The sequence below is a fragment of the Orbicella faveolata genome, unplaced genomic scaffold (assembly GCF_042242905.1).
Source record: "Orbicella faveolata isolate gen_17 unplaced genomic scaffold, um_ofav_v1 contig_46, whole genome shotgun sequence".
Lineage (NCBI taxonomy): Eukaryota > Metazoa > Cnidaria > Anthozoa > Scleractinia > Merulinidae > Orbicella > Orbicella faveolata.
The window spans coordinates 4,517,501-4,530,605 of record NW_028301576.1 but is presented as its reverse complement, the minus strand read 5'-3'; the positions used below and the strand labels follow the sequence as shown (position 1 = coordinate 4,530,605).

General features: G+C 38.5%; 1 protein-coding gene across 1 annotated transcript in view; it reads left to right on the top strand.

Annotated features, from left to right (window-relative positions):
* LOC110051030 (uncharacterized) overlaps positions 1 to 13,105 on the top strand; it is a 77,573-nt gene that overhangs the window by 47,001 nt on the left and 17,467 nt on the right. Inside the window, exons 29-36 of the mRNA XM_089278526.1 lie at positions 464 to 606; positions 1,442 to 1,545; positions 2,126 to 2,269; positions 2,545 to 2,585; positions 3,930 to 4,050; positions 4,899 to 5,015; positions 6,726 to 6,847; positions 8,603 to 8,783. Coding sequence (XP_089134652.1) covers positions 464 to 606; positions 1,442 to 1,545; positions 2,126 to 2,269; positions 2,545 to 2,585; positions 3,930 to 4,050; positions 4,899 to 5,015; positions 6,726 to 6,847; positions 8,603 to 8,783 — 973 coding nt within the window. The remainder of the gene's footprint in view (positions 1 to 463; positions 607 to 1,441; positions 1,546 to 2,125; positions 2,270 to 2,544; positions 2,586 to 3,929; positions 4,051 to 4,898; positions 5,016 to 6,725; positions 6,848 to 8,602; positions 8,784 to 13,105) is intronic.

The following is a 13,105-nucleotide window of genomic DNA, read 5'->3' as shown; positions in this document are numbered from 1 at the left end:
CAAAAAAAAAAAAAAAGAACGAGGCTAATATCCAGCCATCTTGGCAGAACAAGCTTGGTCAATAAAGAATTTATTATATTGCTTTAGGGAAAATTTTTCTTGCGGCACACGGCGGGTAGTCCCGAGCGGGCAAGATAGCTTCATCTTGCCCGCTCGGGTAGCCAATCACAGCGCAGGATTTGATTCAATTCATCTTGCCCGCTCATGGAGCTAGCCATATAATAATGAATATTATGAAACCCCGATGGAAAACAACAACAAAAAAAAAAAAAAAAAAAAAAAAGAATAAAAACAAACGAAACGAGAAATAGCGTGGTGAGTAATTTGACTCTGTTGTGAAATCTTTCGTTTTTTATATATATATATTTTGAGGGCGAACTTGCAAGAACACGGAGACATTGCATTCCCTAAAACTCTCTTTACGATGTGCTGACAATATTTGTATCTTTTGAATATCTCATAGGCAGCTTAAGTTCGCTCTGTACATGGCAATATTTACCCATTGTATCGCATGTGGCTGGTATCTACTCGCTTGTAAAGGACTTGAAAATGGCCATCATCTCTGCTCAGTGGATTCTTGGGTCGTGAGGGAAGATCGTGGCCTAGGTAATTTGAACTTGCGATAGAACGTAGCTGAGCACCTAGGTTTTCTTTATTCTTTTCTTTTTTCTTTCTTTTTTTTTTTTTACTTTGTCTATTTTTTTTTGTTTTTATTCAAGTCCGTCTGTCCTCCCTTCGGTTGTCTGTCGGTCGGTGAGCCTGTCTATCAATTTGCTCGTCTGTCAGTCTGTCTGTCTCTTTGTCTATCTGTCTGTTTGCCTGCCTGTTATCCCGTCTGTTAGTCTATCTGTCTGCCTGTCTGCCTGTTTGCCTGTATGTTTGTCTTTCTGTCTGCCTACTGCCTTTTTGTTTCTGTCTGCCTGTCTGTCCGTCTGTCTGCCTGTCTGTCTGTCTGTCTGTCTGCCCGTCTGACTGTTTGCCTGTCTGTTTGTCCGTTCGTCTGTCTGTCGGTTTGTCTTTCTGTCTTCCTGCCTGTGTGACTGCCTGCCTGCCTGCCTGTTATCCCGTCTGCCTGTCTGCCTGTTTGCCTGTATGTTTGTCTGTCTTTCTGTCTGTCTGTCTTTCTGCCTTCCCACCTGTCTGTCTGCCTGCCTGTCTGCCTTTCTGTCTGTCTTCTTGTTGGTCTGTCTCTCTGCCTTCCTGCCTTTCTGCCTGCCTGTCTGTTTACCCGTCTGTCTGTCTGCCTGCTTGCCTGCTTGCCTGCTTGCCTGTCTGTTTTGCTATCTGCCCCTCTGTTTATCTGCCTAACTGGCAGAAATCCAAAGTGAAAGGCAACTCGAAGAAAGGCCTGATAAGTCTCATTTCTAGTTAAGATAAACTAATTTGTTAAATTCCTAACGAAATAAATTCTACAAAATTAAGTGTTGTTCTTTGTCGACAGGAAATTCAACATTTGACTTTAAGTACATTACAAGTATTTACTGGGCAGCGGCTACCTCAGCCTCGGTTGGATACGGGGACGTTCACGCACATACCACGACCGAGGCAAGTACCACAGTCATCCCATGCTCTAGATTATAGCCACTTTGAAAATGAAAGAGAATCTACGCACAAGCTTTACCGAGTTGGTATTACCAATTTGAATGTATTGCTTAGCAAAGACCAGTCACTACGTATAACTCTGCTTGCTGTATGCTCTCAATAAAATCAAAGAAAAACATGCGGCACATAACACACGTACGAAATGTCAGTGGAAAAGTCATTATCGGGTATTTATAAACCGTTGAAAATAAAAAGAAACGAATAGAGCTATTTATGTTAAATTAATCTAATTAAGTTACTTCACTAACCATATCTGCTCACGAGAAGCAGTTTTCAAGTACAAACACAAAATGGTAATCACTCAAACGGAATTTGTTTTATTCTCACTGGATAACTTTTTGGCTAGCTATCGAACAAGTTGATTGACTAGCTAACTGACTGATTAATCGATAGATAGGTTAATTGAATGTTAATTGACTGCTTTCTTGCTTGCTTGATTAATTGATTGACTGATTGCTGACTAACTGATTGCCGTCCTGCTTACTTGATTAACTGATTGATTGATTGATTGATTGATTGACAGATGACATTCTCATTGATTTGCATGATCGTTGGTATCGTTTTCTACGGTTTCATCATTGCCAGTGTTGCTGCCGGTCTGGCTAACGCTGACGCACAGCGGGCTCGTTACCAAGAAAGACTTGACGCTATAAAGACTTTCCTGAAGGTAAAGAGCAATGAAGCATTAGATGGTAATGTCTTGTCATACTCTGTGGTGTAGCCTGCAACTAAATAAGTTACCATAATCAGTTGCCAAAAAGTTTGCAGGAGGGACCTCACACTATTATCTTGAAGTGAGGTGGCGAGGGAACAGTTCCATAGGATGCTCCGAACTACAAGAGGTGACCAGAGATGATATATTTCTTTGCTTTAGATGCCATTTAGTTTATATCTTAGTTTAACTAGTGCTTTATAAAATGGGTTTGCTTTTGTTATTTTTAGGAACAAGAAATATCTGACAAACTCACAGCCCGCATATTAAGGTATCTCTGTGATAACTTTTGTAAAATTTGACCATAAGTTTATTAGAGGAGCCCGAACGAGTAAACTGGCAACTAGCATTTGCCCATTTTTACACTGGACCATTGGGACTGGGAATTACAAGCAAGCTGATGAAATTGGACTGGATTTGTGCTGGGAAATGGTGGGCGCGTTCCATTCGTTCAAAAATTCTGGTTTGAATTTCCGAAATTTTCGTATGTCGAATGGAACGGTATTTTCCACCAGGCCGGACCGATCTCGTATCATTTCCGTTTGAGCACATTTCCTGCCAAGATTTACTCGACAAAACGCTGAAGGATCATAATGAAGTGGCTGTCGTAAGTACCGTAAGCTGCTTCATGTAAAGAAATTTAACGTGCATTCACAAACTCTTCGTTGATATTTACTTGACCGACTCAAAAATCATTTTCGTGTGATGAAAGAAACTAGCGAACTTTTCTCGCGGGAGAGTATGCAAACCGGGCGAACTGACCCAAAGAAAATTCGGAACGACCAAGCCAGAATTCTCCAGAATTTGAAAATCAGATCCTAACGTTTTTGTAGAGGATGGACAATCAAGAACAGGCTGGAACTGTGGCAGATCATTCTGCATCCAGTTTAGTGTCGACTCGCCGCCATCTTGTAGCTTTGGTCGAGGCAAAATTCACGACTAAGGGAACTAGGACCGAGATCATAACGGGTAGAAATGCCAAATGGAACAGGAAATTTCCGAAATTCCAAATTTCTAGAAAAAGGGACAACCTCGAGAGGTTGACCGAAATTTCCGAAACGAATTTCCGGAAACGTTCTGTTCTATTCAATTTTAAACTGGAATTCCCAGAAATTTTGGTCGAATGGAACGCGCCCAATATTTGGCAAATGTTATTTATATCTCCTCCTCTCACTCCCTTCAGAACCCTCTTATTAATTCTTAGCATTAGCAACGGTCCCGAAAGGTTCCTGTACTCTACTGCTCTTGCTATGACGCGCTATGAAAGTAAAGAGTATTGTACCCGAACTCACTCACACAAGGACAATAATTAACTGTTAAACGGTGAGCTCGGCTGGGGTTTCTATCAGTCGATAGAAACCCATTGCGAGTTTTAGCATAACCCAGTCAGCAAACCGACCGAGATAATCGATCAGATCGATCAGCATGGGGTGTTTTCAAAGATTAAATAGCTCTTAGTGCCATCTATCGGGATAATAAGAGCATCCCCGTGTACCCAATCAGATTGTCCGTTAACTGGTCAGTCAGTTAACGTTGCCTTTAATGCTAATTAACATGGATATCTTTTTGAGATATGTTTTGTCCTATTAAATGCCAACTCTGTTATTTTTTTCAGCTATTATGAGTATCTTTGGCTGCGGAACAAAGGAGTCGATGCTAGTTCGCTGTTTGAAGGCCTGCCGCTGTCTCTGCAAGCCGACATTTCCCTCAGCCTGTACAAAGACCTGATTGAACGGGTAAAAAGTTCACTCTCTTTGAGTTTTTTTTAAATGTATTTTTCAAGTTTTTGTGCAAGAATCATATCATTTGTAACAGGACGAGTCTGCGGATTGTTAACAGTGTTGAACACTATGTTTTGGTTTATTACAATGCAAAAGGTGTATTGTTACTATTATTATTATTATTACTGTTACTGTTACTGTTACTGTTACTGTTACCGTTACCGTTACCGTTACCGTTACTGTTACTGTTACTGTTACTGTTACTGTTACTGTTACTCTTACTGTTACTGTTACTGTTACTGTTACCGTTGCTGATGCTGTTACTGTTACTGCTACTGCTACTGGTACTGTTACTGTTGCTGTTACTGTTACTGTTACTGTTGCTGTTACTGTTGCTGTTACTGTTACTGTTGCTGTTGCTGTTGCTGTTGCTGTTGCTGTTGCTGTTGCCGTTGCTGTTGCTGTTGCCGTTACCGTTACCGTTGCCGTTGCCGTTGCCGTTGCCGTTACTGTTACCGTTACCGTTACCGTTACTGTTACTGTTACTGTTACTGTTGCTGTTGCTGTTACTGTTACTGTTACTGTTACTGCAATAGAGGTATTCGTCATCCGTTTTGATTTCTGAATGTTAATTTCCATATTTTGGTTCTGCTTGGGTAAGATAGAATAGGTTTTAGCTTACTTCCTTAGTTCTATGAAAAAGTTTCGAAATTGGAAGCCTGCCACGCTATACAGTTATGATGGCTAGCTCATAGCAATATTTAATGTCCTTTGCCAAAATGGGCAACGAGATGTCCGATACTTTAATTAAATCTCGAAAAAATTTATCCGCTGAACAACTGTTTCTTTTTTTGTCCAATCAGGTACCTTTATTCGAGGGCACGGAGATCGGTTTCTTGAAGATGCTGTCCATGAAAGTAAAGCCTGTTTATTTTCTTGCCAAAGAGTACGTGGTACGCAAAGGAGACACTGGACAAGAGGTTAGGGTCGTTTGATGATATACTACAACACCGCAAATATATGCTCACCCTCCTATTTAAGCAACAGAGAATTTTTTCCGTATTTACACAGCTTCATCTAAACACGAGGGGTTCTGAGAATATGAGACAGTTATGCAAACCCGAGACGCAAACTACGTAAACACGGAAAAAGTACTCTATTACTTTTATAAATATTTCTCTCGAATCTAAAACGTCACAGCCGTGTTTACATACTCTCATCTAAACACACCTATCGATTAAAGACAAACATGACTTGCTGACTACCAGGTAAAAACATGCACTGAAAGAGGCGCGCGCCCGTACCATGCAAAAGTCACCATTAATGTCGTTCGTCCGTGGGGAGGTTTACTCCTCCGGAATAAGCTGAAAACCTGGAAATTTTAAGCAATTTTTCGACTTGTATAGCATAACTTGCCGGTGAGAACATAAAGAGCGAGCTTCCATAGCATATCTCGGAAGAACAGATTTATGTATCGTGGGCTCATCGACTATAAATTGCTTATTGAAGCTAGTGGCCATTTGTATCAAGCAGTTTAAGAGATAACATTTCGAAGATTTCTTTACCATCTTAAACTGATTAAACTTCTAAAAGAGGGCTGGAGAACTGATGACCCAAAATGGTCGATTTATTTTCTTTGCGTTTCTTTTTTTTTTTTTTTTTTAATTTACTCTTTCGTTAGAAGTGGTAGTTGCGTTAGTAATAAGACCAACAAATCTCGCAGCATCGAACTCAGGTCTATTTCGCCCAACACGATACGTTGCCGCAACTTTCAGCACTTGTCGTGCTATGTTGAACAACAATTTGCTATGATCAATATTGCAGGACAAGTTGAAATATAATGTTGCCCCTTTTATTCGGCCTTAAGCTTAAAATACGAAAATCATTGTTATGGACTTTACTTTTACTCTGTGCCTTATTTATTTTTGCATAGAGTTGAAATTTTCTTTTATTAGGCCTTTCCACAACTTTCCACCTAAATATATTTCCGGAAATTCTCGAAAAAAACTTCCTAATTATCGCTAAAAATCATCTCTAATTTTTGTTTTAAATATAAACCGATTTTGAATCACTTGGGCCAAAATTTTCAAACTTTTCTTGCATTTGTAGACGGGGAGATCACTGAAATGGATGTTTCTGGGATAGAACTGAGTGTTGTTTCACGAAAACAGCGAGGAAAACACAGGGTTCAGATACAAAAAGCTTGGATTATTTCTGAATATTCCTCAATTTTCTAAATATCTTAATGTTTTCTAAATATCTCGGATACTACTAATTATCCCCCCAAATAACCGGACATTTGTGGGTAGGTCTACTTTTATAAGTGTAAGCTCCTATTCTCTAAGCCAAAGAGATAAACAACTTATTAATGCAACTCAATTAAGCAATAGACTACAAGTTTTTATGGTTTATAGGCCGATAAACCGCGCGGGATGTTGGAAGAACACGAGAAGAATTCGTAAATTAAGAGCCGCAGGTGAGTGATTTACGAATTCTTCGAGTGTTCTGCCAACATCCCAAGTGGTTTATCATGCCTCTAAACCATAGAAACTTGTGGTCTATTGTTTTTATATAATAATTCAGAAGCACGCGAAATTTCCGTGAGTTTACTGTCACAATAAACCATAACTGATCGACCAATCAGAGCGCGCGGATTCATTTAACTACTATATAACATTTTATACACGTAGATGTATTTTATCCACCGTGGCACTGTGGAAGTTGTTTCTGAGCACGACGAACCTATTATATTGGACACCATGGGTGAAGGAAGATTCTTTGGAGAGATCAGCCCTAGAACAGCATCGATCAGGTTAGAACCAACAGATCTTAAGGTTGAAGTCAATAATTGAAGCGTAAGTTTTAAAATGCACCTAGTTATTACAAGCGAAAGATCGATTTGCAGTAACAATACACGCCGGGCTAGGAGCCGGACACATCGCACCATTTCAGAAAATATGAGCCGGCGCGAAATTAGTCAGCAATCACTATTTTAATCGTTTTCAAAATGGCGGCGCTGTTGGTGAAAATGCATGAAACTGTTAATGATTGCATTGACTCCAGTGAAAATCAAGGACAGATTTCCATATAACCCCATACATTTATTATGCATGCAGAATGATTAATTATGTATGTGCTCCAGTATTGTTTTGGAAGACAGTAGAATCTCCCTAAGGTATTGAATATATACATTGATAATTACTACTTACTGTATGAATAAAAGAGGATTTTATTGCGGGCTGTCCTTTTGCCGATTCTCTTCTTCCCCTAGCTCCATTCTTTTCTCTTTTTCTCCTCCATATTACCCAGGCTCCTTACGCATTTTTTTTTTTTCCTTTTTTACTTGTACCCCAGAAGGTCTCGAACCCCTTACCTTTCGCATACTTCTCGCCTACCAGTCTCTCTTCTACACGTCTACACTGCGAGTTTCAGTTGAGAATTACCCCTCGAAACATTATTGTTATTTTACTCGACTTGTTAACATTCCAAAAAGTTTACATTACAATTTACTTATTCATCTGTTCAACGTATGTTTCACGCTGCGTGAAAAAATGATTTGGATTTTTTAATCAACTGGGTCACTGGTGAGTTTCGTTTCTTCTTCGTACCGTTTGCTTGAAAACTGACCCGATGCGACAAGAGTAGGCTCACGGTATCGTTTACGTTAAGGCGCTTTTCATTGTTATAAAAACGTCGTCGAAATTTTCTTCTTGATTGTTGAATGCTCTAACTCTAGGCCGCCGCCCTCTTTGATAGAAAATCCGCTGCTCGAAATAGTCAAATTTCTGAGCCTGCTAGCCTGGCGTGTAAAATAAAGTTAGGTTTATTAGGTTCCCCAAGAGAATAAGTGTTCTTGTAAAAGGAAAAAATCATCTTCCTTGATGAAGACGATGAGAGAACAAGAGAAAGTGTATTTCTGACGATTGAGGGACGAATTAGTCAGATATAATTATTCTGACGGCATGATGGAGAGGCTTGCGGAGTGTCATGGGACGTTTAGGGACTATTTAGGCTTTGGGCGGGAGATCTAGGTCATTCTAGATTAGTCAGTCCTTATATTCCACTTCGTTATATTCGCACAAGCTGTTAAAACAAAAGCGTAAAAACTTTTAGCAGCTTGTATGAATAATTGTAAAATGTTCTAGCTTATTGATTTTTGTCCCCTCTCGTACTGCTGCATTAGATGGGTAATACGTTTCCATATATTCTTTGGCCACATCCAAAGAGTGGGTTTTCAGTGGCATTTCGTATCTGGCATCGCACAGGCTCTAACTGTTTGATTTTGTATCTTTTCCTAGCTGCCATTCGCATGCACCAACAATATGCCGAGCTTAGCGTCAAAAAACTACTCGTTGCATACTTTAGTCAGTTCTTTGACCTGCAGTTCAATGGGTATGATTCAGTTCCCAGGATGCTATTATCAGAAACCTCAAAAAGGTGTGAATTGTACCAACGAAACAATTCTAAATTGCCTCAAACATTGAAGAAGTTTTAACTATCTTTTCACAGCTCTCGCACCTCTTTTTCTTTCAATCGTAACACTTCTTTATGGCTCCTATTTTTCCAGGGCACAAACAGATTCTGACGTCTTTGTGTTGACTAAAGAGGACCTGGACGAAGTACTCACTGAGTATCCCCAAATCCGCAAGAAAATCCTTGAAACAGCTGAGGAGAGACAAAGAATGGTGGCTGAACGCGCCAAGAAGAAAGAAGAGGATAAGAAACGAGAGGAGGAAAACAAACTCAAGGTATTTTAAATGATAACTGCAAAAATTCTGAATTCTCGCGCTTTCATCGGCTAATTTTCCTTATCAATAAACGTACGGACAGACACATTCTCCTGGTGACTAGTAGAACTAGTTGGACTGTTAAACTTGAAAACTTTAGTCCCAGAATTGGAAATACTCGAAAGATTAAATTCGGTAAAGTCAATAGCTTACAATCCCCATAGAACGACCACAACGTTATGAATTAACCGGCCAGGTAAATGCTTTTGTGACGAAGAAACCCCTCAAAGAGCTTATACAGTTCGGACAAACTGTCTGCGGTCCTCACCCGCAGACCTGACCTCGCCTAATTGCAAATTAAAGTATGCTTGCGACGGCCACATATATATGAAGTAAATTCCATCTGGTCCCAGTAACACACACAATACTTAAACAGAAGAAACACTGGTGTAACTTTGATGAACGGGTATAACAGCTTCTAAAAAACAACTAGATTTCTTGCATGTGCGTCACCATTTCTCTAAGCAGGAGATTGTTGGGCCCATCCTCTTACCATATCAAATTTAATACGGTCAATTAAAAAGAGGAAATCAATGGTTCGCAAATATTTTCTTGCAGCTATAATGTACCATCTTTGACAGTGATTGAAAAACGTGTACTCACTACAGTGAAACCTGTATTAAGCGGTCATTCTTGGGATACTAAAAATAGTGTCCGCTAAAAATAGTGTCCGCTAAAAATAGTGTCCGCTCTCAGGTTCATTTAAATACATGTATATGGAATGCCAAAGGTGGCCAGAAATGCCTTTAACATTGGGGAGGTCTGGAACCCAGTATGTTGCCATGGTAACCAAATTGATAAGCTCATATTGTGGAGCACATTTAGTAGAATTTTACTGCAAAGAATCAAACATTTCTGATACAAATTGGCTGAGATATCTGTTTTTATCATATTTGATCAAAATTTGGTTGAGTGTATGAGGTCATCACTGGGCTAATTTGCATATATTAAAAACTTGAATATCTCTGGAACGAAAAGAGATATTTGAATATAGTAAACAGCATTTTTCTTCTCACACAGGCTACTTGTTTATGTTTTAAAATGGATGCGATAGGAAAGATGCGATTTTCGTCATAATACCACTTTAACTTCTCTTCTCTCTTCGCTTTATTTTTTAATGTACTATACGAACCATATTATTTCTTTACCTCAAACGCTTTAAATCTTAATAACATTAGATCTATAATTTACATTTTAGCGAGTTGCTGTTTGTTGATATCAAGTACCTCTTCAGAGTATTTCTTTTTATTACTACCTTTTCCTTTTATTTGGTCAAATGATTACGGGTAAACACTCATTTCACTGAACATCAGAGGCATCAGCAACTTTCGAAAACGAAAAACAACTTTTACCTGGTGCAGAAAACAAAAAGCAGAAATTATCTTTCTACTGCGCAAAACTGCCTTCTACAGACACTACTTTGATAATGGTGTAATTTTCACAAAGGACCTACTTTATGACATAGCAAATACTCAGTCATTTAGAGCAATGAAAGAGCAAGGTTTAAAAAATTCAAATTTTTTGGTTTGTACTGGCCTGAGACAGTCTGTCCCATTCAAATTACGTGTTAATATGCATAAGTTCAAGACTGTCATTGACTTGGAAAATTATGAATGTAAAAACTACTACTATCATCTGATAAAATTCAAATATGAAAAAACTAGGAAATGGGATAAGCTTGGTCAAGAATTCGATTTAAGAGAAGACCAACTTTCCGAAGCATACCTGTTTCCTTTGAGGGTTGCAAGCGAACCGTATGTACACTCTTTTCATTACGAAGTGTTCAACTACATCCTCTATACAAATGACCGTCTTTTTAAAATAGGGTACGTATCAAATCCATGCAAACTGCACCTTTTGTCAAGAGGGTCGAGAAACTATTCATTATATTCTATTTGAATGCTCTTTTTCCAAGTGTTTTTGGAGTATGGTGTCCTCTTGCATATTAAACAGGCTTGGAAGTTGCGGGTGCTTCTCGATACGTGATATTGTGATAGGTATTCTGAAGGAGGCCGGAATGAATTTGATTAACTATATAGTAATTCTAGGAAAGACATATCTGTGGACCTGTAGGTGTAAAGGAATTAATCCCATCTTTGAACATTTCAAAAGAATTTTGGAAATCAAATATGAAACCGAAAAATACACAGCTCTTAAGGCAAATAAGATCAGCCAGTTTAAAAGAAATGGGATGTGTTTGAGGTACTTAATTTAAATTTAATTAAAAGTAAATAATTATCAATAACTTTATAAGTAGTATTTCTTTCTTTTTTTTCATATATTTTCAACGTAGTTATTACGTTGTATGTTGCAAAAAAATAATGTCGTGTAAATAGAGAAGTAATGCAAAAAGGTTGTTTATCATAAAAAAAGAAGAACAAAACTTTTGCTTTTAACATTGTTATAAATTCAGACCTAAGAAAATCGTAAGTAATGACATGTAATGTAAGTTTGAGTCATGTAAGTGTTGCTATGATTAAATAAGAAAATTGATAAAAAAAAAGACAGTCGGTAGATCTGAATAATTGTAGACAACGTAACTATGGCGAATCAGTAGTAGTTTTTTTCAGTGGATCAACTGCTAGGCTGCAGTAGGGTTACAAATCAATCGTTCATTTTAAGATAGTGATAGAACTAATTTAATAATAGCAATTATTAAAAGAGTTAATTAAAAAAAAAAAAGATCAGACCGCTCATGGCAAAGTGCCCAGTTAGTCACTGCATCAATATCTACTTTGCTTTAAAATGAAATCACCGAGCAATGTTAAAGGAGTCTGAGCTGAGCTTTGAAAGCTAAAAAGCCCTAGAAGTGTCCGCTTCTTGCAGGTTTTGTGCCACAAAATGGCTTAATATTGCTCTCCGCCTCCGCTTAACAGAGGTGTCCGCTAAACGCAGGTTTATTTCAGAACATTGCTGCTCGTTATGTCACTGCTGCAAGGAAATATGACCATATTACTCCTGCCTTAGTACAACTTCATTAGTTGCCTGTCTCATATCGGATCGTGTTTAAGCATCTTCTTTCTGTCTACAAATCATTGAATACTGAGTCTCTGCCCACAATATCTAACGGAACTCCTGGAACATCGGAATCAACTAGGTCTCTTTGCTCAAACTTTTAAGGCCTGCTAATGCAACCAACTTGTAAAACCAAAACATACGGTGATAGAGCTTTTTCTGTATGCACTCTGAAGATTTTGAACACTGTTCCTTTGGAAATACAGTACAGTTTTATTATTTATGAAAAAACTAACGACTTTCCTTTTTACTAAATTTATTAAGTTAAAGAGTAACTCGTTTTATTTTTTTCTCAAGCATCTGAGCGGGCCAGAATCCTAAATCCTCGAATTTAATTGGCTAATCATACGCACGTGACCGGTCCAGCTTTTTACGATACGGCCCACGGGCCGGGTTTTTTTCCCCTTTGCCGAAATTTCGCTCCTAAAAGTTAGCGGAAATCGTCAATCTTTTGTCTTTTTTTCACATCCATCGACGATTAGTCAACGCAAGTTTATCTCTGTTCACTTTAAAATGGCAAGGAAAGTCACCGTAAGTAAATTCAATTGAGTGTTTAGAAGTTGTGAGAGTTTGCTTAATTGTTTGTAGCTTGGCTCTGTAATGGCGCGTAATCATGGGCGCTTACCATTTACAAAAACCATCCGGTTGGAAATTTCAGGCGTTAACATTAAACAATTAAATGCGACGTTGCGAGAGAGGGAATCACTATAAAGTATATCCACATCAGCTAGAGAGACTTAAAAGAGCAGGAAAATAGCATCACCTCAAATCACAGCCCATACTTTCCAAAGCTTCCCAAACGGAAGGGAGCGAACCATTTGATTTTCCAACTGGAATTTCCAGTCTTCCCATGTAAATGGTAAGTACCCCCTGTGTTTCTCTCGCCATAAAATTTGAGTCAATTTCAGTGGAGTTTACCTCTCTGATCGTTGCTGTAATTAGAAGAATTTCTGTGGAATACACTTAACGAATTTCCTCGCTTTCTGCTATTCGATTTACGGTAGAAAAGTGACGAAGTGATTTTAAAAAGCAACGACTGACAGAAATTGTTTTTGTAGTAAAACTTCAAACTTCGCACGAAATTTGACACCGCAAAAACAATTTTGGAGGGCTAAACTGGTGAAATAAATGCAACTAACACAACGTACTTCGAAAAATATCTGTTTATTAATACATCTTTCTTTGTCTACTACCTGAGTTACTCGCTCGTTGCCGAGATTTTTTACAAATCGTTAGTAGACGGCGCGCAAGCCTATTCAATGACAAGA